This window comes from Balaenoptera physalus, assembly GCF_965194825.1.
Source record: "Balaenoptera physalus genome assembly, chromosome: 20".
Taxonomy (NCBI): domain Eukaryota; kingdom Metazoa; phylum Chordata; class Mammalia; order Artiodactyla; family Balaenopteridae; genus Balaenoptera; species Balaenoptera physalus.
The window spans coordinates 8,313,313-8,339,064 of record NC_138901.1 but is presented as its reverse complement, the minus strand read 5'-3'; the positions used below and the strand labels follow the sequence as shown (position 1 = coordinate 8,339,064).

Sequence of the window (25,752 nt, the reverse complement as noted above, 5' to 3'; positions counted from 1 at the left end):
CTTAACTCACCTCTCCCCTCCCCCCTGCATTTTCCATTCTAATCCAATCGCCTTCCTTCCTGGCGAGGCCTGGGAGGCCTGAGGCAGCTGCTGCCCACGCTCACAAAGCTGATTATTGAGAAGGATCCAGAGTCCAGGGAGGCAGTCTTCCGCTGCGGCTGTGGGTCACGGGGAAGCATCCCCTCGGTGCAGGAGAACCGAGTCGCATGAAGGCCCTCCATGGGCTGGGAGGCTGAACTGGGACTGAAGAAATGCGGGCAGAGCAGCCAGGGCAGGGTTGTATTATGAAACCTCTTGTCATTTCTCTCTGAGGGATTAGTGTGGGAGCGGGCAGGGGAGGGGGTGGGCATGCCCCACCCTCACGAAGAATTATGGAGAACAACGTCAAGAACAGGAGCTGGTCCCCTTTAAGCCCAGGAAACAGTGCTTTTTGGGTGCTGAGGTATAGGTTAGGATTTTAGGATTTGCAGGCCTCTGACCTAATGGAGATGTGGATTCTAGCAAGGCTGTGTTGTAGGATACCAAACAGTGGTCACGGGCAAAGGGTCAAGTGTCATTCAGTAGTACTAGAGTCAGATCTCTCTGTCTGTGCCAGGACTCAGACATCCTGGTGCTCGGGCCCTCAGTCTACTCAGAAACGGAGTAGGGACTTCCTATAAGGCAGCTGGCCAATGTCACAGGCAGGGAGACTATTCGAGATTGAAGGAGACTAAAGAGACAGGAAAGACAAATGAAATGCCTGATCATTGATTGGATTCTGGATTTGGGGTGGGGGGCGTGGAGCGGGGGTGTGGGGAGCTATAAAGAATATTTGGGAGACTTCCCAGGTGGTCCAGTGGTTAAGACTTCGCCTTCCAATGCAGGGGGTGCAGGTTCCATCCCTGGTCGGGGAGCTGAGATCCCACATGCCTGGCGGCCAAAAAACCAAAACATAAAACAGGAGCAACATTGTAACAAGCTTAATAAGACTTTAAAAAACAAAAAAGAATATTTTGGAGATAACTGGATCATGTGTCAGTTGAATGGTTTATCAGATCATTTTGTTGTATCAGTGCTCACTTTACTTGAGTGTGATGCCTGCGTTGCGATCATGGAGAAAAATGTCCTTGTTCTTAGGAAGAGGCGTGCTGAAACATTTAGGGATAAACCTGTCATGATTCAAATAGTCCCACACACACGCACACAAATCATGGGTGTGTATGGAGAGCGAGTACAACGATGGGTGGAAAAATGGTAAGGATTGGTGAATCTAGGTGAAAAGGCATATGAGTGTTCATTGTATTATTCTGTCAACTTCTCTGTAGGTTTGGAATTTTCCAACATACAATGTCAGGAAAAAGGAACCCAGTGGGGAATTTCTCAGGAAGGGGCTTGGTTTTTCGGGCACTCTAGGGGTGCTGGTCTAATTGAGCTGCACAGCCTCTGTCTGTCTGCACCTGGGCCCTGGTTCACCTTATCTGAAGTTATCTTGCTGTTAGGTCCATCTTGTCACCAGCCTTGTCACCGCAGGCCTGCCCCCCGGGAGCTGCAGAGCCCCTAGCCCTCCCAGAATGATCAAGAAGCAGGTAAATCCCATCCCCCATCGTCTGTCCTGAGCTTCATTTATTTTTTTTTTTCTTTATTGTATTTTATTTTCATTTTTTCTTTTTCGTGTCCTGACCTTCGTGATGTCAGCATGACTCCACTTCTCTGTTCTCTTAACAGAAGCCAGTTTAGCGGAGGCTAACAGATATCTGACAGTTGTTCATACCACTTTGAGTCCGCTCGGGCTGCTATAACAAAGTACTGTAGATTGACTGGTTGAAACAACAGACATTTATTTCTCCCAGTTCTGGAGGCTGAGAGTCCAAGATCAAGGTACTGGCAGATTCCGTTCCTGGTGAGAGCCCACTTCCCAGGCAGCTGACAGCTGCCTTTTTGCTGTGTCCTCGTACAGCACAGAGGACACTCTGGTGTCTTCCTCTTCTTATAAGGGCCCTGACCTCATCACGGGGGCCCCCACTGTCATGACCTCATTAAACCTAACTGCCTCCCCTAGGTCTCACCTCCAAGTACCATCACATTGGGGGTTCAGCATATGAATTCTGGGGGATACAAGCAGTCTGTATCAGATCTAGTGATTTTCTGGGGGGGTGGGAAACAGAAATAATCCAAATGTCCATTAATTAGGACATTTGATTAGTAAGCAAATTGGTAGAAATAAGTAAGGAAAAAAGCTGAACACAAAACAGGAATAATGTCTTCACAATCATCACAATGATGTACATCAACTAAACAAGATGACGCAGAGGGCTGTAAGCAGAGTTCAACGTTTAGAACTGCAGGAGGGTATGTTTTGTGAAGTTCTTTAAGCTCATAAGTTTTTTTCATATGAGAAAGAAGTTGGGGCTTTCCTAATAGCTAAATTTTGTTCATTCTTTCAGAGACAAGAGTCTTGTTTGCACATAGAAAATGTAGCTGTCAGAATTTTTCTACTTAGTGGGAAGACGTAAACTCCTAAAGAACATACCTTAAGAAGAAAGCTGTCTGCCTTCAGAGAGTTAGAAATAAAACATTGAGCGTGTTCACTTTTAGACAGTTTCTTTTTTGTAGTCTTTTCCTTCCCAGACCATTGGCCCAAACCACAGCGTGGAAGGGGTGAGACCAACTTAGACCCTTGGTGGACGTTCTTTTTGAGAAATGCCAAGTCCCTGGTAGCCAGATCATTTCTGGAACTACCTGAGTCTGACCGCACTCGGTTAAGGACAGATAAATGGAAGAGGGGTCCAGAAACCTCCTCCTATCAGGCCCTGATGCACAGACAGAGCTGTTGGCTGCCATTCTGATTGCCTGCTGCCTGATCAGAACCAAAACAGGAAGCCTAGGATGCTAATAGCAATCATTCCTTCTCTCTTGCCAGGGAGGTGGGCGCATCCGTCACTTTCTCCTGGCCAAGGTGGCTAAAGAATAGCTAATGAGATTAAATAGCCTGAAGGAAGCCCAGTGCAAGAATTCATGGAACTTGCTTATCTAATATTTTTGCCTCTGAATAGCCTTAGGACTTGGGGAAGTCACTTAACCTTGTAGACTTCCCATTACAAAATGAGGGGGTTGAACTAAAATGATGTCTGATACCCTCTGTAACAATCTGGGGTTGCCTGCTTTCTAGTCATCAGCTCTTGTTTCATGGCCTGGGTAGAGTGTGTGTGCGCGCGCACGCTCGTGGTTTTTTTGTTTTTGTTTTTCTTTGTGTGTTTGTTTTGGCTGCGTTGGGTCTTCATTGCTGCGCACAGGCTTCCTCTAGTTCTGGCGAGCAGGGGCTACTCTTCATTGAAGTGCATGGGCTTATCATTGCGGTGGCTTCTCTGGTTGCGGAGCACGGGCTCTAGGCTTGTGGGCTTCAGTAGTTGTGGCACGCGGGCTCAGTAGTTGTGGCTCACAGGCTCTAGAGCGCAGGCTCAGTAGTTGTGGCGCACGGGCTTAGTTGCTCCGCGGCATGTAGGATCTTCCCGGACCAGGGATAGAACCTGTGTCCCCTGCACTGGCAGGCGGATTCTTAACCACTGTGCCGCCAGGAAAGTCCGTGCTCGTGTTTAATATTTTCAAGTTAGAAATCCTTGCAGACATTGCTAACCCTCTGGACAGTCTGGTTGAGACAATCCTGGGCTTGGTCTCAGCAAGGGCCTAATTCTGTGACCTTGGTATTAATACTCTTTCTCCCGGCCAGATTCTTCCTTGCTGAAGGCTCAGAGTCTGAGATCAACCTCAAGACAAGAAAATACCTCTGGCCCAGTGGCCTCCTATGAAGATCAGTAAACCTACTCCAGGGTCAGACCATTCTTTGTCTTTATTCCTCATGATCTAAAACTGGTTTCCCTTCCTTGGGTGGAGGCCTCCTCAAGAGATCTTAAATGCTGGCCACCTACATTCTGTTGTTGCCCTTGGAGTTAGTCATGGTGAAAATTCTTCAGCCTGGCTTTCCCCAACACAATGATTTCACTTCTTCTGACTCTCTCAGATCTGATTTGGTCAGTCCTTTAGTTTTCTTCCCTGTCCTTGACCTTCTCTATTAATCCCGAAATGTAGAGACTAGAATTCAACCTAATACTCACTGATTGAGGGTCTGGTAGATGCCTGATTGCTGCTTCAGGGTATTTTTTTTAATGAAGCTTTTGATGTCCTCTAAATCCGATTTATAGGAACAGTGCCAAAAACTGTTAATCTGATAGGATTGAATCTGGCAGGCTGATGTCTGAGCCAGACAGAGTGTGTTTGGGGCTTGTGAATGTGCCCTGGTTGGGACCTGAGGTCAGAGTGTGGGACGGTCCCTTTGGTCTGGATGTTTCGATACACTGCCCTACAGACTGGCTCCGGGCTTCCCTGGTGGCACAGTGGTTGAGAATCTGCCTGCCAATGCAGGGGACACGGGTTCGAGCCCTGGTCTGGGAAGATCCCACGTGCCGCGGAGCAACTGGGCCCGTGAGCCACAACTACTGAGCCTGCGCGTCTGGAGCCTGTGCTCCGCAACAAGAGAGGCCGTGACAGTGAGAGGTCTGCGCACCGCGATGAAGAGTGGCCCCCGCTCGCGGCAACTAGAGAATGCCCTCACACAGAAACGAAGACCCAACACAGCCAAAGATAAATAAATAAATAAAGTTTTAAGACTGGCTCCTCATGCCCTGGGGCAGTGTGCAGCTCCTAAATCTCTCTCTCTTTCTCCCTCTCCCCACAACTCTGCCCCCTGAGTCAGCGGCTTAGCAGATACTCTCCTTTGCTCTTTGCTAGAAAAGCTCCTGCGCATAATGTCAAGTGGAGCACTTACATCAGGGCCTGGACCACCACCGCCATCTCCCGGAATACACTGGCCACGATCGGCCTCCTGGTCTATGGCTGATGGTGCCCAAATGTATATGCCCAGCCCAGCACCGTCCCAGCTGCCTCCCGGACACCTCCCCTCCGTTGTCTAATGAGCACCGCAGGCAGTCATGTCTGATAAGGGTGCCTCATTTCTGTCCCCCTGGCATGCCCTGCACCTCCTCCCCAAGCCCAGTGATCTTCATCCCATGGAGAGTTCTAGCACCACTCCCGCAGCTGCTCAGACCAAGAGCCCACGTGTCTTCCTGGCTTTTTCTTTTCCCTCTCCCGCCCACCCGCCGTCACTCCATCAGCCCGTCCTGTCACCCGTGTCTCCAGAAGGCCTCCTGCCTGCTGCCACGTCTGCCCATCTTTCTGGCCACCGCTCCAGCCCAGGGCTCAGCCGACTGTTCAGTAACCTCCCAAGCGGTCTCCCTGCCTCCAGCGTGTACCCCACCCAAGCCCCACCCCGCAACCAGCGTGCTGTCTGTAACATAGAAACCTCATCTCCTGTTCTCCTGCTTACAGCCCCCAGTGCCTTCCATCGCTCACAGAATAAACTCCGGGCTCTTACTAGGGCCCCTGAGGCCCAGCAGGACCCTGGGCCTGCCCCTCTGCCTCTTCTCCCAGCTGCCCCGCCCCCTCCGCTCAGTGCCCCCCCCCCCCCCCCCCACACACGCCAGGCCTGGTGCTGCCCCTCCCTTGCCTGGCAGACTCTCCCCAGCCTAGATCTTCACAGATTGCTCCTCCTCCCCTTTCAAGTCTCTGTGTCCTTGGCCACCTTGGCGGATATAAATTCCCCCCAGTACATCGTCCCATCCGGCTGGCTTCCTTCTCAGCACTCAGTACGGGCTGAGATCATCTTTTATTTTAGCCTGCATTGTCTGCCGCAGTGGAATGTCAGCACATGAGAACAGGGTCCTTGCGTGCCACGTTCATGGCCGCGTCCCCAGCTCCTACAACAGGCCCGGCGGACAAGCGGCACCCAAAAAGAGCTTGCTGAATGAATAAGCTGCAATGACAACAAAAAGGAAAGAAAACTCTGTTGGTTCCTGCCAAAAGGCAGGTGCTGCCTCCTCGTAGGACTGCCCTGGGCAGCAGGAGTCTTATTTCTCTTCACGCCCAGGCCTCTAGCCCAGGGCCTTGCCTGTCGCCTGCCTGCAGTGCATCCCTAGAGCTGTGTATTATGCCCCGGAGAGGCAGACGGCTCTGTAAGGTAGTCATCTCTCCAATGCGAGACGTGTTCAAACAGACTGGATAACTAGCAATTCATCAAAGGTTTTATCAACTGGAGTTTTGTACTGGGTAGAAGCCATGTTAGATCAGTGGCTTTCTAACATTTTTTAATGCCCCGGATACCTTTTTCCCTCTTTAATCTTATAGGGGAGGAAGCCCAGTGCACAGAGGAAAAGCGGAACTGCTCTGGGTGAGGGTCTCCGCCCCTCCGCCCCTCCCCCTCCTCCTCGCAGTGGTCCCCGCAGCCCCTCCACTCGGCTCCAGGGCTCTGCCGACCGCGGGTAGAATAATAACATGAGCTCAAGACTGTCCAGGTCAGATCCTGTGATCTCAGAGGACCCCATCCAGACAGGAAGGAGAGGGGCTCAGGGGTGAACAGCCAAGGACAGATCCTGTGCCCGAGGCTGAGGTCCCAAGGATGACCCTACCTTCCAGCCCGCCCCCGCACCCCATGGCACGCGTGGTGGGTGGGAGAGGACGGCGCTTGCCAGTAAGCCCTTAGAGACTGACCTCCCTGAGTCTGGAAGCAGGAGAGCTTCGAAAGCCAGGGGTTGTTTGGATTGAACGTGGCAACCGTCATTATGGGGCTTTGGCAGGAAGAGCGTCATGAAGTCAGCGTTTTAAGCTGTCCTCAGAGCAGATGATTGGCGGAGAGTGGAGTCGAGGACACCGTGCCTGTGAAGGCACTGAGTGATTGAGACAGGAGTGGGGAGAACGAGGGGGCGGATCCCAGGCGGCTCTCAAAGGCGGGGAGAGTCCAGAAGTCGGAATAGAAAGGAAACAGCAGGAAATTCCCTGGCGGTCCAGTGGTTAGGACTCCACACTTCCACTGCAGCGAGCTCGGGTTCAGTCCTTGGTCAGGGACCTTAGATCCCGCATGCCGTGTGGCATGGACAAAAGAAAAAAAAAAATCAACGTTCCCAAGCCGTGATAGAGTGTCAAGACGCTGTGACTGCAGGGATAAAATGGACACGTTGAGGGGGCCAGTTTGGGACAAGAAGACTTCAGTTTCTTGTCACAGGGGATGTGCCTTGTCCAGCTGCACGTGTGGATCTAGAGAGCTGGCCTGAGCGGCCTCAGCCTGGAGCGAGAGTGGCTGAGTTGTTTTGATGGTGCGGGCGGAGAGAGCGGCCTGGTCGTGACCTCCGCTGGCCCGTCCTCCCCACCCAGAGCCGGCGCCCCGGGGACTGGCGCCGGCTCTGCTCGCCCCACAGCCGACGTTCCCCTCTGAATGCGGAGGATGAACAGCCTGACTGCCTGATGGAATCCTTCTGGAAGGAGTGCCAGCCATGTCCCGCCCGCTCCCGCCTGAGTGGGAGCCTGGAAGCAGCCCTTGCGCCAGGAAACCCTCTCCGGAGAAGGAGGGGTCAGTTGGCCCGACCCAGGCTGCGGGGCGGCGCACAAGGAATGCTGCGGCCCCCGGAGAGCTTCCTGTTATCCCTGTCGTTGCCTCCTACGGGGGGAGGGAGGGACAGGCCGGCCTCCCCCTCTGCCTGCCTGGTGGAGCCGTGATCCTCCCTGTCTAAAACCAGTCCGGACTAACTGGGGGGCGGGGGGGTTGGTGCAGCCACAGCAGAAGGCAGCTCAGGTGGCTGGTCACAGGGTCCAGCAGACCCTATTTGCAGGACTCCAGGGCAGGCCCATCTCTTTAGGCAGACAGACAGACAGACAGACAGAGAGCTGTCTCTCTGCCTCTATCTCCCCCCATCTCTGCTCCACTTCAGCCTGTGTATCGGGCCTGGATCAGCCATAAGTGGCGATGCGCTGCCTGTCAGCTATGCGTGTGGCCCCTGGGGCCTCTGAGAAGCCTCCTTCCAAGCCCCTGTGCGCCCTACGGCCCCCTCCCATCCCCTCCGCCACCCATCCCCTCTTGGCCTCTGGGGGACTCTGGTCTTGGGCTCCTGGCCTTGGAGAGGCTGTCAGGAGGCCCTCCCTCCACCTGCTTACATTGGTGGAAAAGCTGAATTAGAAAAGTAGCCCAGAACATGTGAAGTTAGAACTAGTCTCTAACCTGCTGAGACGCTGGTCACTGAGCTGACCGGGGCGGGGTCTCCGTCCCGGACCTGCTCTGGGGACCAGCCAGGATGACACCAGCTGTCTGTCTCAGAGGGTGTCACCAATTCACAGTTCTCATTAAATTGATTTACTTTCATTAGCACTTGGGGTATTCGTCTGCTAGGGCTGCCATAACAGAGTACCACAGACTGGGTGGCTTAAACAACAGAAATGTATCTTCTCCAGAACAAGGTCAAGGTGTCGGGGGTCTGGTCTCTCCTGAGGCCTCTCTCCTTGGTTGCACGTGCTGCCTTCTTGCTTGGTCCTCACGTGGTTTTTCCTCTGTGTGCAGGCTTCCCTGCTGTCTCTCCGTGTGTCCACATTTCCACTTATAAGGACACCAGTCAGATTGGATTAGGACCCACCCTAATAACTTCACTGAACTTACCTCTCTGTAGACCCTCTCTCCAGACACAGTCATAGTCTGGGGTACTGAGGGTTCGGACCTCAACATATGAATTTGGGGAAGGACACAATGCAGCCCTTAAGGCATGGGTACCGTGCAACGTTCTCAGGACCAAGGGCATGGACCAGAAATCAACAGTGGTGACGGCCTCTCGTGAGATCTGCAGTCAGCGCTCTGAGCAGCTGCTGGGTGCATCCTGCCTCCAGGCCTGGTCCTGGCCGAGCTGTGGGGCACGGCTGCCCCACCGGCCACAGGAGAGCAAGCCCCAGAGTGGGACTCAGACCCTGAGAGCCCTGAGGGGTCGCCTTGGGCCTTTGAGACTCATTCGGCAAAGACAGAGCTGAGGGCCCAATTCCTTTAGCCTCTCGGGGGTTCAGGCCCTTACATCTCTCAGCTGCGCTTTGAACACCCCCCTCACCTGTGCTTTGAACCTTCCTGCCTCCTGTCTTGCCAGTGCATCCCCACATACTCTCCCAAATGCAGCTCTCGTCCTGTTTCTCCCCACTTTGAAGCTTCCGGTCGCTCCTCAGTGCCTTGTCCTATGTAAGTTCTCTAGTCCGGGCTCTGCATTCCTGGCCTCCCACCCCCTCCCTGCAGTCACACCAAACTCCAAGGAGTCACTGGAAAAGCCGGGATGTTCCAGGCCTGGCCAGCTCTTCTCAGACCCAGCTCAGGATTCTCGTCCCTTCCAAGGCCTCCCCTGCGCCCCTCAGGCTCAGCTGAGCTCCCCTCCTTAGGGCCCCCCACCATCGTGTTGCTTGAATGCATAAGGTATGTACCCGCCAAAGCAGAACTTAAAGATGGGATGTGTTGCGAGCAGGTACGCAGGTAAAATCCTTTATCTTTTGGCCGCACTGTGCAGCTTGCGGGATCTTAGTTCCCCAACCAGGGATGGAACCTGGGCCCCAGCAGTGAGAGCGCCAAGTCCTAACCACTGGACCGCCAGGGAGTTCCCAGTAAAGTCATTACGGACTGCTCTTCCAGACAAAGGCTTCGACGGAGCGGTTCCAGCATTTTGCACACTGTCTCCCTTCATTCTTTTCCTTTGCTGTCGTGCACGCAGCTCACCATCTTGAAGCAGAGAGCACTGGACTGAGGCTAAAGAGTCCCAGCCTCCAGAACGGTTTCCGTCCTTGTCTCAGTCGCTCTTACACACTTTTTATAAAATAAGGGCAAAATGCAATAAAGAGCGATTTTTTTACTTTTTTTTTTTTTTTAAATAATGGAAGGCTTTCCATTATTATGATGTTGTCTAGAAGACCAGTAAGTAACCCAGATAAATGTGAGGCCTTGGGCACCACCCTGGAGCAGCCCCGCCTCCTCACCCCCACTGCTGTGCAGCTGGTATTTGACAGAGGCAAGAGCCTCCTGGCAGAACGTGAGATGTTCTGGGCTTGTGGAGTGGGATGTGGGTAGACAGTGGCCGTGGTCAGGACTCTGGCTGTCGGTGACAGAAACTGGGCTCAGGTGAGCTTCTGCAGAACCAGGATTTGAGTCGCTCACGTACAGGGGAGGCAGGGATGGAAAGCCAGGGACTCTCCACCCCGGTGACCCTGGGCAGCTCCCGAGCTCCCAGTTCTGGGACCAGAGGTCCCTTGTGCCCAAGCAGAAGTTGGGCCCTGGGTCACATCCTCCTGCCCTGCCCATCGTGGTGTGTGTTGGGGGTGGGGTCTGACTGCCCGACTGGCAGTTCCCACCAGGACCACAGGCTTCAAAGGGCATCTTCTGAAAGAAGGGGGTTTCTGTGCAGACAGAAAACAGTAAATGGCCGATTCAGCAATGTTTTCCAAACTTCATGAAGTCTCAAATAAGAAATCTATTTGAATGGCATCCCTGTCTGTAAAGTCACAGAAGTTTTATAAAACGGTATCTACATCAACCACACACACACCACTATTTATCTTTAATTCCATGTTGGGATACAGGGTCGCCCCCGAAGTCTTAGTGTAGTTTTAAGTCTTAATAACTGAAGAAGTGTAAACGCTACAAACCTACAAAATACATCAGTTGAGTATTTACATATTTAAATTCCTTTTATACTTAGTTCCTGACATTTGAACGCTGTGTTTTTCATTTTACGTCTTTGTGAGTGCCGGAATCTGGACGGACGAGCAGGTAGAGTCCTCTCCTGTGGGCGCCTCAGACACCTGGTCGACCTCCCCTGCGGTCACGTCCAGACTGTCACGTGTGCCTCCAGTGCTCATCCGACCACGAGGCTGGACTCACAAAGGCAGTCCCTTTAGCCGCTGACCATCCGCCCGTGAGTCGTTTTCCAAAGTCTGAAAATCAGCTAGAGCCACTGGACGGGGGTGTTATATGGGTCTGGGTAAGAAATGTCAACATGTTTAAAAGGTAGATAACTAACCTTTCAAATGTCATTTTTTGGTATGTTGGGAGCATTTGTGCTTCTGAAGTTATTAGATCTTAAAATCACACTAAGACGTTGGCTGCACAATTTTTAAATACTAGTAGCAACCTCGAAATTGCTTTCGTGACCCACTGATGGGTCATAACCAGTTTAAAAAGTACCACACTTCCAAAGTCAAGTGCACAATCCAAATGTAGACCAGCCTCTCCCCAGGGGGGTGTTGGCAGGTCAACTGATGCCGTGTCCCTTTGGGATAAAGAGGTCTGCCTTGGTTCTTGAATTTACCATCCTGGGTGGCAATTATCTGGGTATATGTCTTTCCTACCGGACGGTGAGTTCCTCCACAAAGGGGCTGTGCTTGCTTTCTTGTTGTTTTTCCTTTAGCCTTTGTGTCCCTCGAACATAGTAGGAGAATTGGCCTACTCTCTAGTCTTGGTATTGGGCTTATTTCTGGGCTCCAGCCCTGATTAATCCGTTTTTCTTTCTGTGTTTTTTCTTTCTTTTTTTTAAAGAAAAATACATATAGTAGCGCCAAGCTCGCTGTTCAGAGATCCCTGTGTAGCATTTTAAAAATGCAATTCATGCCTATTATTAGAAAATCCAAATTATACTGAAATGTGTAAGATGGAGAGGAAAGGCCGCCCCTAACCAGCTCCTCTCCCCAGAGGCGGTCGCTGTTACCGGTGTCTTGCGTGTCCTTCTAGAAAACGTTTTCTCCGCATTTATGAGCGTATATGTGCACTTCTGTTTTGACATGCACACCAAGAATGTTGCACTCTTCACTCTGTGCTGCTTCTTGCTTCTCCCTTTGGTAATGTATCTCGATGCGCTTTTCACATCTGTACGTTTCGTCGCCTCCTTTTTAATTTTTTTTAAATTTTTTTAATTTTTATTTTTCTGGCTGTGCCGCGCGGCATGTGGGATCTTAGTTCCCTGACTGGGGATCGAACCCGTGCCCCCTGCAGTGGAAGCGTGGAGTCCTAACCACCGGACCGCCAGGGAAGTCCCCAGTCACCTCCTGTTTAAGGCAGTGTTGCACAGTATATGCGTGCACTGTAATATATTTAAGCTGTTAATATTTTGGTGAACATATCGACCAAACTGTTTAACTATAATATACTTAACTATACTATATTTAACTCCATGGATGAACATTTAGTTGTTCCCAGTTTTGTCTTGTTCTCCCCTGCACCCAGAGTCCTCGTATAAAAACCCGGATAGATGGTTTTCCAGTCCAGAGCAGATCCCTAGAACTGGGTTTGCTGAGTCAAAGGGGTGTCTCCTTGGTCCCCCAAAGAGGCCTGCCTTCCCCTGCAGCCACAAAGACGCTCTGCTGGGCAAAATCCCGGAGGCGTCTGGACACCCGAGCCCCAGGTGCTGGCCAGCACTCAAGGCAACGTGCCTCACATCAGATGGTGCTGAGCCTGATGTAAACTGCTAAGTGGAGAAGAGCCAGCTCCTGCCTCCGGCCCTGCTCCTCCCGGCGGCATCTTGTGGGGTCCAGCGAGAGAGAAAGTCACAACAAGAGACCTGAGGCCCTTTGGGTTTGCCACTTATGACCGGCTCTTGGGCTTTTGTGCAAACTTTGCCTCCCAGCTTAGCTCTCTCTGATTTGTTGGGGCGCCTGCCTGCCCAGCTTGCTGAGGCTGCAAACCCCTGGACCCCCGGGCCGGGAGCCTGAAGGCCTGGGTTTGGATTAGTCCCCCGCGCTGCCTCGGCCCCCGTGGGGCAGCTCATTCACGTCTGGGCTCCCCTCTTCTGAACCTGCCGGCTCTGCCTTGTCTGCCGCTGGGCTTCCTCGGGCCGCAGGTCCCCTGGCCCTTCAGTCCCTCAGAGCCGCAGCACCGGCACCTCCCTGTCATCCTCCAACATTCCTGCAAGTTGAAGTCACTCCTGCCTTCCACCGAGGCCATCCCAGGACATTCCTTCCAGCCTTCTGTTTATTTTGTCCGTGTGCGTGGGAGAGAACCAGGCTGAGGGAGGTGGAGCTCCCATTTTGGAAAAATGGACCCTGAAATGGTCAGGGATGGAAACAATGTTAAAGGAAGCAGAGATGGAGCCTGTGACCACAATCGCAGCTTCTCTGTGACACCCAGCCCAGCCCGGACCCCAGAGAAGCCGCCAGCTTTCCTCTCGTGCCTTTTGTCCTACTCACTACAGCCAGGAGTGGGAGTCGCCAAGTCCACTTATCAAAGTGGCATCCACCACTTGACCAGCACCCACCTGGAAAAGGCAAAGGCACCGAGGTGCAAAGGTCAAAAATTCAGGCACTGACGTCCCTGTTTCCTTTTTTGCTTGTTTGTACGTTTTGGCCGCACCGCATGGCTTGCGGGATCTTAGTTCCCTGACCAGGGCTTGAATCTGAGCCCACGGCAGTGAGAGCGCCGAGTCCTAACCACCGGACCACCAGGGAATTTCCGCTGGTGTCCCTGTTTCCACCTGCTGTTGACCGGGGCCCCCACTCAGGGCAACGCGGGCGCTGTGAGTGGTCAGGCCGGCCCTGGGCGGCACCTTCCTCTCCCCGCGACGCCCTGTCCGCCAGTGCCCCATCTCCCCGAGGCGGTCACCCGCTGCCGGTCCCCAAGCACATCTATCCTAAGAGCAGACCCAGGGGTCAGGTTGCTTTGACCGAGGGGTCAAACCCTGAATGACAGTATCAAAGAGTAAATCAGGTGCCCAGGCGCTGACCCCTCTCCTTGTCTTGCAGGAAGAGGAGCAGGAGCTGGATGGCGTGGAGGGTCCACCCCTGGCAGGGCCTGAGGAAGAAGACGGTGAGTGGGACCCGCACATCACTGCCCGCTGAGGCCAGCCTTATCGTGTCTGGCTGTGGAGGCTAGGCTGTGCCATGGCCCTTTGGATTCCCCAGCTGAGGATTTGAGTGGCAGGATGAGGGGAGTGGATGGAGGGGGAGAGGATGGAGGAGAGGGGCTGAGAAGCCATGTCTGGTGCAACCCAGAGGACACTGAGGCTGGAGCCCACTCCTCTCTGACCCCCTGCCTTCCTGGCACCCATCTCCCTGACCACCTACTTTGCTCTTTTGTGTTTTTTTTTTTGGCTGCACTGTGTGGCATGCGGGATCTTAGTTCCCCGACCAGGGATCGAACCCGAATCAGCGCCCCCCTGCAGTGGAAGCGCGGAGTCTTAACCACTGGACCACCAGGGAAGTCCCTGCTTTGCTCTTTTGGCCTTTGCTTTTCCATTTATACAATGTGAGTTGTCTCCAAATACAGGTGGCCCATCACTGACCTTCTGTCTCCTGCAGTGCCTCTTAACTCCTTTCTTGTCCCCGATTTGCACATTTCACATTTCTCTCCAAATACCTCGGACCTATTTTATGGAGACTAAAGCCACTTACAGGGCCGCCTCCCAGCGTTCTGCAGGTTAAAGTCCCCCAGTAGAGGAAACGCCTGATTCCCAAGCAGCTCTAGCTGACTAGCCAGACCTGCGTGGCCATCAGGTTCCAGGCAGCTAGGGGAAGAGAAGGGGAGTGACCGGGAGCATTGAGCAATTTGGACTTGACCGGGTAGAAGGCAGTGTGTTTGCTCTGGCCACCCACGGGGACCAGCGCCCCAGATAGACAGGACCAGACACGGTGTGGGGCTTCTGCTGGTTCTGTCATGTTTTATTTCTTTAAAGAAAAAAAAAAAAAAGCAGCAGCTGAAGCAAAAATAGCAAAATGTCAACATCTGTCAAATCTATGTGGCAAGTACACGGAGGACTTATTACTTGCTGTACTTTTGTGTACGTTCGAAATATTTCGTGGTTTTTTGAAAAGGGAGTCTGTTGCTGTGATTTTAAGTCAACAGCTGGCAGGAGCCCTGGAAAGAGAAGGTTGCAGGAATGCAGTAACCAGGGCTGGTGTGGGCCAGGCAGGCAGGGCTGGGCTGGGGGGTGGGGGCTGGGGAAGCTTCCCCAGAGGCCCAGCAGGGATGGGCCTTCAGTTTCTATCAATAGAGCCTTAGAGGAAGAGGGAGGGGCAGGAGGATGCAGGGGGGCGGGGGTTGGGTGGGGTGGACATCAGCCCCTTGCCAGGGGCTCTCCCTCTAGCAGTTGATTCTCCAGATCCTCTGCAGGAACCGTGGCCCTGGGGTCTGTCCCTGCCACGTTACTGGATCCCGTTCGTGATGTGGGGACGCACAAGGCAAGCGCCAAGGCTGCTGGAGGCCCCTGCGCCAGGACAAGGGGAGGCTCAGCAGACCCCTCTTCTGAAACACTGTCAGACCCCCTAGACATGCAGCCCCACACGCAGCCGCGTGCAGTGTTTCCGGGCCCTCCGTCCTTATCTCACTGCTGCTTCTGGACCTTGCCCATCCCCCAGCCGCCTCCTCCCAGCCCTGACAAGGCGGAGGCAGGAGAGATTTAGGGCCCCAGCTGTCAGAAGAAAACGTGAGAGGCCCCCAGCCCCTCTGCAGTGAGCCGCTCAGTGTCCGCTAAGGTGCCTTCCCTAAGCCGCTGGGTGGATTCAGAAGACTGCAAGAGGAAGTCCCCCCTGCCAGGGGGCTCTCACGTTGAACCCTCCTGATCTAGCAAAATTGGAGGCTGCTGTGTATCCCTCGTCACACCATATGTGATTAAGTGAAAGCCTTTTCAAGTGGTTTGTTCTCTCTGGCTCGAAGCAGCATAATCAGACCAGCCCCACAGATTGAAACCTTGAGTAGTACCCAGCTGGCAGCATTTTTTATGTTTTATTTTTCTAAAACATAGCAACACAATGACCTTGAAGTCGAAGTTAATCCGTCTTCTTTGTCCGTTGCCTCTCTCTGAGGTCCAGAAGCCAGCATGGTTGCGAGCTCACTCTGAGACCAGCTCCGTGTGATTCTGCCCCATGGCAGGTTCTTTCCTGACAACCAAAGACCCAGGCCCCTCAAACGGCGGCCCCAGATTACTCAGCATAGCTCCCAGATGCCCGGACACCGCAGTCCGAGCCCTGAGCCTTCAGAAGCTCCTGCGGGCCCTTTGCTCATCAGCCTGAGCTGAGCTCAGCCTGGAGGGAAGAGAAGCTGATGGGAGCGGGTCTCCGGGGCGGGGGGGTCGGGGGGAGTCATCCTGTGTGCGCTGAGCCCCAGCCCCAGCTCACCAGGAGGAAGAACCAAGGCCTCCCCTGGCAGCCTGGCTTCTCACCCCGTGTCCTCCTTTCCCCTTGCTTCCTGCCCCCCGCTTCACTGGCTTCCTTGCTTTGCTGGATCTGTCTTCCCAGACCTGCAGCATCACCTGTAAAGCCCTTCCTAACACCGCCCCCACCCCCACCGCAAACTTCCAAGCAGCCCCCTCCCTGCCTCTCTCTCCCCTCCTGCTGTCCTTTTCTGAAGAGCTCTCAGGACCTACTGCAAACTCTGTATTTTATTTTATTTTACTTGTTTATTTATTATATAAGATTTTTTAACGTGGACCTTTTTTAAGTCTTTTTTTGGCCGCGAGGCACGTGGGATCTTAGCTCCCCGACCAGGGATCAAACCTGCACCCCCTGCAATGGAAGGCGAAGTCTTGACCGCTGGGCCGCCAGGGAAGTCCCAGACTCTGTATTTTCATTGCTCATCTTTGTTTGCTGTATGTTCTCTTCGCTGCTAAGTCCCCAGCACCGAGCAAAGTGCTCACTGAGTATTTGCTGAATGAATGAAGAGCGAGTTAATCCTGGTACAAACATGCTAACTGCTTCCTAAGGCAAGGGCTCAGCCCTGGCGGCCAGATTCTCCTGCAAAGTCAGGCTGTGGTGAGAGCAAACACCACCCCAGCTACAATGCCTGGGTTCTGAATTTGCATCCAGAACCTTCTTTTAGCACAGAGAGAACTCGAATCTCAGAGGCTGCAGCCTTTTCCTCCCTGGAGCCCACATCAGCCTGTCTGATCACTCGGGACAGCTGCCAGCTGGAGGAGGTCCAGGTGGCCCCAGGGCAGGATGTGGGGGTGTTTGAGATCCCTGACACTGGAGTGACATAGAACAGAAGTGAAAAAGAATACATCCGTGTGGGAGGGTGATTTGCTGGTCTTGCGTTTCCCATACTCAATTCTTTATACATTAACCGAAATTAGATAAGACAAGCACTGAGCCTCTATCCCCGAGGTGACCGGAGGCCATCTACCCTCCACATGCTGGGCTGAAGGACCACATAAGGGCATTGCTTCCTAAGGGAACTCTCTCCACCTGGACACTCAGCCAGGGGAATGCTCTAGAGCTCTCTCCTCTTCTGCCCTTGCAGCCTTCACCTGTACATGCTGCCTCCTCTGGCCTGGCTTCCCTCCATGTCACACGTCCCTGTTTTTCTCTGTCCACACCCCCTGGTGTGCCTTCTTCAGGCTTCTAGAGCTGCCCTTTCATTTGTTATAAAGCAGCTACGGGGTCTGCTCTGGGATTGGCAAACCTGGGTACACCCGTTCAGCAATAAGTACTGGGTTTTTTTGGTTTGTTTTTTTCAGTTTTTTGGTTTTTGACCACGCCACGTGGCTTGCAGGATCTTAGTTCCCCGACCAGGGATTGAACCCCGCCCTCGGCAGTGAAAGCACGGAGTCCTAACCACTGGACCGCCAGGCAATTCCCTAAGTGCTGGTTTTAATGACCGATTTGAACACCGTGTGAACAAGCCACATCATTCCCATGTCCCATTGTGGGCTGGATGCGTTGTTTCAGATTTTTAATAACTGGTTGCGGGGAGGGGCATAGAGAGAAGGGGCCTGCCGACAGGACGCCCCTGGACGGCAGGGCGGACACCCCGAAGCCCGGGAGACCCGAGGACCTTGGCAGGAGGGTCGGGGGTCCCTGCAGCCTTCCGGACCTGGGACCCGAGGAGAGGCAGGGAACCCAGCGCCTTAGCACAGTCTGCTTCCCGGAGATAAGCACCCTCCGACTGTGTAATTAGCACAGCAGTCATGGGGAAGGGGGGGCTCAGGATGAGGGGGAGAAAAGCCTTGCGGGCGGCTGCTTGGCCAGAACCCTTGCGGGAGAGGGGCCCACAGGCAGCTCTGTGGACGGCTCAACCTGGTCTTGGAAGGGAACCGGCCGTTGGTGGACAGAACCGAATAGCATGGGCGGGGGTGGGGCGGCGATGCTCGCTTCACTCCGGCTGCCTCATCCCCGGTTCAAGTTCCCAAAAGAGTTCCTAAGCGGAAGGGGTGTTGGGGGAGGACCTGCCAGGCTCAGGGGAGGGTGAGCAGATGTTGTGGGTGTCCAGCCCTCTCTGAGGCTTAGGTGAGCTGGCCCGGGGTGGGCGTGGGGCCCATCTGCCCCTCTTTGAAGCGGGGGCACCCTCTCTGGCCCAGGTGGTTCTTTGGAAACGCCTCTTTGGAAGGGAAAGGGGCCTGACGTTGCAGGCAGGCCCAGCACCCTAACTGGCTCTTACTGGGTGTCCTGTCCGCAGGGGGAGAGGCCTTCTCCTTCAAATACAGCCCCGGGAAGCTGAGGGGAAACCAGTACAAGAAGATGATGACCAAGGAGGAACTGGAGGAGGAACAGAGGTAGGCCGCCCACCCTCTTCGGGGTCGCTCAGCTTTCTCCAGTACCGGTGCCGCCGTGAGCCCCCTTCGTTGTAGGCGGGAGAGGAGGAGGGCCTCCTGTAAGCTTTGCCAGCCCCCCACGCTTCCATTTCCATTTTAGGGTTTTCTCCCCCCTGTCCTGGCAATATTCGGCCAGGCTCGATTTCCCCCAACAGTCCCCTTGGGGCCCTCGGGAGGAGCGTGTGACGGGGACGGGGGGAGGGCGGCCGAGCCCCTTCTTGCACCCCGCCCCTCCCCCGCCAAAAGGGAAAAAGCAGATGCCTGGGAAGAGCCTGGAGCAGAACCGGCTGTTCACTTACACGGAGGGTTCATGACAAAACCAATCCATCACTGCAGGACAGAGCGTGATTCTTCCTGCTCATCCACTGGGCCACCAAGCCCCCCCAGCACCCCGCAAGCCCCCAGCCCAGGGCCAGCAGTCATTTTTCATCTGTTCTGCTCCACGGAGCTCTGGGCAGTTGCAGCCACGCAGCTCCTCATTTTTAGAACTGGGCTCTTCCCCCGCCAGCCCCCAGCCGGGCACCCATGCACACCCCTGGGCTTCCCTCCTAAGGAGCAGCGGGGACAGGCCATGGGGGAGAACCAGTGGTCTGGGCCTGGGGTCCTCCGGTTTAAGCACAAAGCTAAATGGGGGCCTGTTTTCTGAGCCCAGCAACCCGGAGGGGCTGGGTGATCACACCCTACTTCCTAGCTAGCGTAAGCTGGGTTCCAGGGTCAGGAGTGGAGGCTTTATTATTCCAGGATGTGGATCTCAGCTACCCTTTCATTACTGCCAAGCCACCCTGTATCCGTCAAGTCAGAAGGCACTGTGCCCACGAGAACCCCCTTTCCCCTCCCGGAGCTGTTGCCAGTCCTTCCAAACCTGGCCTGGAAGGCTCATCAGCGGGGGCGGAGGGGTGGCAGGGGGAGCCCAGCCTGGGGAAGCCCCCCACTCCTCGGTGCCCAGCCACTGCCTCTGGGTGTGATCCGGTTTGCTGCCTTTATATTTCAGGATTGAGCTGACCTCTGACCTCACTTCCCTGTAGCAAGTTCCTTAGGTCCTGAGCCACAAATATTCTTGCAAATCCTTTTGGTAAGGAGACTGACTTCTAGATTAGTGGTGCCTCCCCTCATCCTGTCTGTTACTGTGTCCCCATCACGACTGACTGTGGTCCAAACCTCTCCTCCTCCGCTGCCTTCATAACCAGTAATTCATTTCTGTGCACCCGGGCCTGCTCATTCTTCTCCAGCGCAGGGCTCCTGGGTGAACAGGCTCCCTTCCCAGGGCTGCAGGGTTCTTGGAGGCCCAGTTCACGCAAGTCCCTCCTGGGCCTAATGGGCCAGCTGGTTGGAGGGCCAGCGCCCCCTTGTGAGGCTGGGGGTGGACTGTCTTCCGCTGGACTGCGTGGTGTCACCCGTGCAGCTTTCATCTTTCCCTGAGAAGGTAGAAGGTGCCCGGCAGAAACCCTGTGCCCCCAGGCTGTGGGTCAGGCAGGGCGTTAAGATCAGAGCAAGGGCTGGCGGACTGCAGCCCTGTTCGTGTAACTCCAGCGTGACTGGAACAGGGCCGCAGCCACTGTTTTTCTGTGGTCTGTGGCAGCTTTTGCACTGCAGTGGCTGAGCTGAGTAGTTGCAGAGGGACCACGTGGCCCACAGAGCTGAAAAGAGTCAGTATGTGGCCCTTTCCAGAAAACGTGTGCAGCCCCAGAGTTAAGGCTGGAGGGGGCTTGACGTGCCTGTGGTCCCGCGAAGGGCCCTGTGGACAGAGCCTGTGACCGGGACCCTGGCCTTATTCTGTGTGCTCTGCGGAGACGAGGGGCCATTAGAATAGGAGAGGCCAGTGAGCCGACTCAGTGGCAGGGCTCGGGCCGGGGTCAGACTGCCACTGTCCTTGGGTTCAGGGCTGGGACCTCAGGTAGGGAGAGGGACGGTCCTTCCTCCATCATGTTCAGACAGCAGGCTCTGCGTTGCCCAGGAGGGTCTTTCCCTACTGGATCTTTGGGGGTCTCTAGACAAGTGGTTCACACTGAGCTATCCTGCGGGGTCGAGACTGCCCAAGCGCTGCTCTTGGGGTGAGGGCTTCTCACCTCCTCGCCTGCAGGCTTGGTTATCACAATCGTGCTTGAGCTGAGAAGGAGGGACTGGTGGACTTCATGGTGAACATGGTCCTCCCAGGGTGGGGCTGGAGTTCATGTTCACTCTCTTCACTGCCCCTCCCAGCATGCTCCTGTGGCTGTCCGACACGTCTGCCTGTGAGGTCCGCTTGCTCCCTCCTGCCCCTGCACGTGGTCAGCCCACTCAGCACTGCATGGGGCCCCTGCCACCCAGCCCTCTCGCATGTTCCCCGCATGGTGATGCTTGGGGTTGCAGAGGCTGGCAAGTGTGGCTTTGAGTTTTCATCTACAGCACGATAGTTCCAGTGGGGACCAGGAAAGCTGACGGGTGTGAGACAGCTCTGGTCCCAGCTGAGTCTAGGAAACTGCCTTGGGATTGTCAGTATGAAAAATATTGTCAAACCACTAAAACCACAGACCAGTGAAAAGTGTGTGCTCTTCTTTGCCTGTCAAATTCTTCTTGACCAAACTCTGCTTGTTTCTAATTCCCTTCCTGGCATTCAGGGTCCCCGTCAAGTTGCAAGCTGGTTAAAAACTCATGCTGCAAACCCCTGACTTTAAATTCTTTACCTCGGCCAGCACAGCAGTATCTAGACCCTAAATCTTTAGTAGTCACAAGACCCAGAGTTCCTCAGAAGCTGCAGTTCACAAGTTTTCAGGGCATGGCACTTGGTACGCAGGACCCAGAGAAAGAGACCCCAAATTCGTTCCTCCACGTGGTTAATAATTGGGCGTTCCCATCCCTGGGGCAGCTCACAGATGAGATTCCTTCTGCCCAAGGGGGAGAAAGTGTAAGGTTTGTAAATCCAGAGACATGCTGCTTAAGAAAGACCCTGCTTCCTCACCATCTGCCCACCTCCTGCTGGGTCTCCCCTGGGGCTGGAGCTCACAGGCTCCCTCAGCACTGCCTCTGCCGGGATGGGGGTGCCCCTGCGTTCCCCCCGCAGCTTTTCTGGGAGGTGCCATATCCAGCCTCAGTGTGGCTGGGACACTGGGCTTGCAGGTTATGACTGCTCCCCGCAGCAAGATGCCACCCCCTCACCCCCAGGGCCAGTGAAGCTGGCGAGCTTGGCTGACTTCTAGCTCGGCAGCAAAAAGAAAAGGCACCATCGGCTACTCCTTTCCTTGTACACCGTCCCTTCTTCCCATCTTCTGGTCCAGGGGAAAAGTGGAACCCAGGAGGTAGACTAGGTTGGCTCTGATAGTGAGGCCCCAGGACCCCAGCACCCATTCCATTCTGAAGGTCCCCAGGCCTGGCCTGACGTTTCTGGAAGTGGACACCACTCTAGTGGATGGTGTTTTGAAATGCATAACTGGCAAGGGTGGATGGATATTCTCCTGCTTTCTGCCCTCTGATGGGTCCACAAACCATCCACCGGTGTGAATTTCTAGGAACATGTGCTGCTCACCTCCACATGAGGGCGCCAGAGGGACAAAGTTGAATCCCACCGGTTTCCCTCAGTGCTCACCTGGCTAAACCAGTGCTTCTGGCATTTCCCTTACAAAAGGTGGGCACACCATTTGTGTCATCTGGGGAGCACACTTCCTTGGAAGCCACTGTCCCCAGAAGGGACAAAACCTACCCAGCAGGGATAAGAAATAATCTATGGTGAGAGGACCGGCCCAGAGAGGACCAGCCCAGAGCGGCCACAAAGCTGAGGATCTGACCCTCGCAGTCTGACCTGCCTAACTAAGTGTCTGTGGCACCCTACCTGCCCACCGACCTACATGTGGACCCCGTGCCCAACAACACACCTGTGGTACCCTCCCTGCCCAACTACCTAATTGAGGACCCTCCGTGTTAAACTATGCACAAGTGGGCCCCGACCTGCTCAGCCACCTGCATGTGGGACCCAAACTGCCCATACACCAACATGTGGTACCCTCCCTGCCCAGCTACCTACTGTGGGACCCTCCCTGCCCAGCTACCTACTGTGGGACCCTCCCTGCCCAGCTACCTACTGTGGGACCCTCCCTGCCCAGCTACCTACTGTGGGACCCTCCCTGCCTAACCACCCACATGTGAGACTCGAACTGCCCAAATACCTGTAAGTGGGACCCTCCCTGCCAACTACCTACAAGTGGGCTTCAACCTGCTCAACTACCCGCATGGGCACCCGAACTGCCCGAATACCTAAATGAGAGACCTGCCCTGCCCAAGTATTCACTCTGGGACCCTACCTGCCCGACTACCTGAAGTCTGACACTCCCTGCCTAACTACCTACAGCGGGACCCTACCTGTTAAACTACGTACACGTGGGCCCTGAGCTGCCCAGCTATCTTACTGAGGATGCTCCCTGACCAGCTACCTGCAGGTGGGCCCTGACCTGCCTCACTCCTACATGTGGGACCCAACCTGTACAACTGCCTAAATGAGGGCCCTGACCTGCTCAACTACCAACGTGTAGGACCCTCCCTGCCCAACTACCTACAATGCCACCCTGCCTGCTAAACTACCTACAGGTGGGCCCTGACCTGCCCAACTATATAATTGAGGACCCTCCCTGCCTAATTACCCATGTGTGGGACTCGACCTGCTCAACCACCCACATGTGGGACCTGACCTGCCCCTGTAGGCCTTGCAGACTTGGAACGGGGTCTCGGGCTGGCTTTGGTTAGTGGGCTCTCCTGCAGCAGGTGATGAGAGGCAAACTCCCCTGGGTCTGGATCCCAGCGTCTGGGCTGGCTTCTGCAATTCCAGACGTTCCCCTTCCTCACCCCGTTTCCCCCTTTCCTTTCCTGCAGTACTTGTAAGATGGCATGAGTGAAATAAATTATCTTTTCTCCTTATTTCTCTTTACAGAACCGAGGAATAATGAAGTTATCCTTAGCCTCCTCCTAAAGGCTTTTCCTTTTGGCATCTTAAAACTTGAGAGATAAAGCGGAACCCCCAGAGAGGAGCCAGCAGGCTCCTGGGGCGCATTTTCCTGCATAAATCTGCCGGGACTAGGCCCCCACCCAGGACTTTCCTTGGCTGGGAGGATCCCGAATGCCCGTGGCGCTCCCCTGTAGAGGCGTTCCTCCCTGTCTGCCTGGATTGCTTTGTTAAACTGAAGGGTTTTCCTGGATTTTTATTTTCCTTGTCACTCAGCCTTCCTGTCCACACACGCTTTGCACCTGAGATATCACCAGTGTCAGCAATGCCATCATTTTAAAATCGGTATAGTTTCATTCCAACCCTCCTGCTTTTCATCACCAAAGCCAAACCAGGAAAGACTCTGAGGTGTGATGGACAAATGAGGGAGAGAGCTGCCTGTGCTCGCCGGCTGGTCGGGGTGGTCGACTGCCCTCCTTCCCCTTGGGGCCCGCTCCCCTCTCTGTCTTCGGCTGGCTCGGCTGTGGGGGCGAGAGCCCAATGATTGATGAGTGGGCAGCAAAGAACCAGAACCAGCTGTTGACTTCCTCTTGCCCTTACCCTCCATTGAGAGCAGGCTCGGATCCAGCCCGCTTGTTGCTAAGAGGCCTTTTCATTGATGTTCCTACCAGCTCAGCGGAATCTCCACCTTCGCTTTGGCAGAAGCAATAATGATAGTGCTCGCTTAAAACAGCTGTCTCGATTCTGCCTTTTCCTAGGTTTCATAGATGAGTTAGAACTTCTCCAGATAATCAGATCAGTCCCAGATTCATTTCTTGGAATTTTATATTTGACAATATTTATACTATACCAAACTAATCTGCAGTTTTTAGATGTGTTGGTTAAAACATTTTTTGAAAGCAGTTAAGTTTATAGAAAATTTTTTTTTTTTCCTATTTAGTGGAAGGCCGGGAAATGTCCACTGTCAGCCTAGGGCATGGTACATTCCCAGGGACCTTCTCCTCTGGGTCTAATACCTTAGGTTCACGGGTTTAGGACAGAACAGGCAACAAAGCAACAGCCACACAGAGCCATGTAGCCCGCCCCACACAGCAGCAGCAACAGTGATTTCCTTGTCCAGGCCGGGGTCTGACTGAAAAATAGGTGACTCCTTCCAGGTTATTAAGTTTGTCTGGACGCCTTCTGAACGTGGCTTGTAGGCACCAAGCCTCACATACTCCCGATGGCTTGGATCTGTGTATTCAGCCTTTGTTCGGTCCAATAAACTTTGAGTAGATGGTCTTGATTACTGTGTGTTTATTTCAGTTTTGCTTTGTTTTTAAAAAAATCATCTTTTTGAACCCATTAAAATTTGAGCTCTCTTTCAACTTGTGCCTGTTGTTACTCTCCAGCAGAGTGCGAAGTCCTAGGCCCACCCTCTTAAAAATATGCAAGCGCCACGGCCATTAAGAGACGCACAAGAGGATTTGTGTTCCTTTGGGGGGATGCCCACTCATACATCTGGATTGTGATTCCTTCCAAAGAGCTGAACACACAGCCTGTCCATTCACAGTACTCCTTTCTTCAGGCGGTAGGGTATCGCGTACTTCTCACAGGCGCCTTCTCCTCCAGACAGGAAAGCAGATTGTAGAAATAACTTTCCCAGCGTGACTAAGACAGGCTTGGATTTGGGACTTCGGTATTTCAGCTTCTAGATGCTGCTGCAGTCAGAAAACCAACTGTTTCCTGTTTGGGAGATACGGGGTTACTGCAGAAGGAATATGTTAGGACAAGCATAAGACCAGACATCGATCGGATCCCCCTCTAGGCAGGGTTGGGGTGCTGGTGGGGCAGTGCTGTGCCCTGCAGGGCCAGGGTGGCCAGAGGCTCTGCTGAAGCTCTGCCTCCTGGTGGGTCTTCAGGGACCAGAGCAGACCCTGCCGTTCGGTTTACATCCTCTGAAGGTAGCCCGTGCCGAGCCAGTAGGGCGGTGTGGAGGGGGGAACCGCAGAAGCCTGAAACCGAACGGGGAGCCCATGCCAGCACACAGCGCCCAGCCTCGCTGACAGCAGAACAAACAAGAAGCAAACCGTGGCTGCAGAGTCTCACCCCACCCTTTCATGTTTGCACTCGTGGGCGGTGTCCCGTGCTGATCCGATGGCGTGGCCAGCCGCAGAGAGATAACATCACTCCCAGCATTCCCCCGGCCCCCCAGCCAGTGTGTGGTGAACATAAAGCCTATCTCCAGCCAGGCCTGTTCCCTGGTAAAAGGGCCAGGGCCCCCGCTGGCTATAAGGTGTCTTTGTGCAAACTGGAAAGAGGCGCCCCTTCCTCTGGGCAGCGAGACCCCACACCCACCCTTGCCCCTTGGCCAAGCACCCTGTGCACACATCTGTATGCTCCCATTTCCCAGCCAATTGTGTTTTCTTCTTCCTCCACTTTTGGCTCATCCCTCTAAACGAAGGCTGTTTCTAACAT

The 25,752-nt window shown here is 54.2% G+C and overlaps 2 protein-coding genes across 18 annotated transcripts in view; one reads left to right on the top strand and one right to left on the bottom strand.

Annotated features, from left to right (window-relative positions):
* The window catches only part of METTL23 (methyltransferase 23, arginine), a 144,307-nt gene that overhangs the window by 21,485 nt on the left and 97,070 nt on the right, over window positions 1-25,752 (bottom strand). For 4 of the 15 annotated variants that reach the window (XR_014257765.1, XR_014257773.1, XR_014257774.1 and 1 more), the window contains one exon: window positions 895-909. The exons of 2 other annotated variants lie outside the window; for them this stretch is intronic. The gene's annotated coding sequence lies outside the window, so the exon portion shown is untranslated. Of the gene's footprint in view, window positions 1-694; window positions 710-894; window positions 910-1,064; window positions 1,128-5,830; window positions 5,846-6,579; window positions 7,022-10,257; window positions 10,273-24,102; window positions 25,021-25,752 lie in introns of those variants that run through there. 9 more of the 15 variants (XR_014257775.1, XR_014257751.1, XR_014257768.1 and 6 more) reach the window with 7 other exon arrangements.
* MXRA7 (matrix remodeling associated 7) overlaps window positions 1-25,752 on the top strand; it is a 30,968-nt gene that overhangs the window by 3,034 nt on the left and 2,182 nt on the right. Inside the window, exons 2-5 of one of the 3 annotated variants that reach the window (XM_082442737.1) lie at window positions 13,606-13,669; window positions 18,251-18,347; window positions 19,378-19,458; window positions 23,284-24,580. In XM_082442737.1, the coding sequence (XP_082298863.1) occupies window positions 13,606-13,669; window positions 18,251-18,347; window positions 19,378-19,411 (195 nt within the window). In that variant the 3' untranslated portion in view covers window positions 19,412-19,458; window positions 23,284-24,580. Of the gene's footprint in view, window positions 1-13,605; window positions 13,670-18,250; window positions 18,348-19,377; window positions 19,459-23,283; window positions 24,581-25,752 lie in introns of those variants that run through there. The other 2 variants (XM_082442738.1, XM_082442736.1) reach the window with 2 other exon arrangements.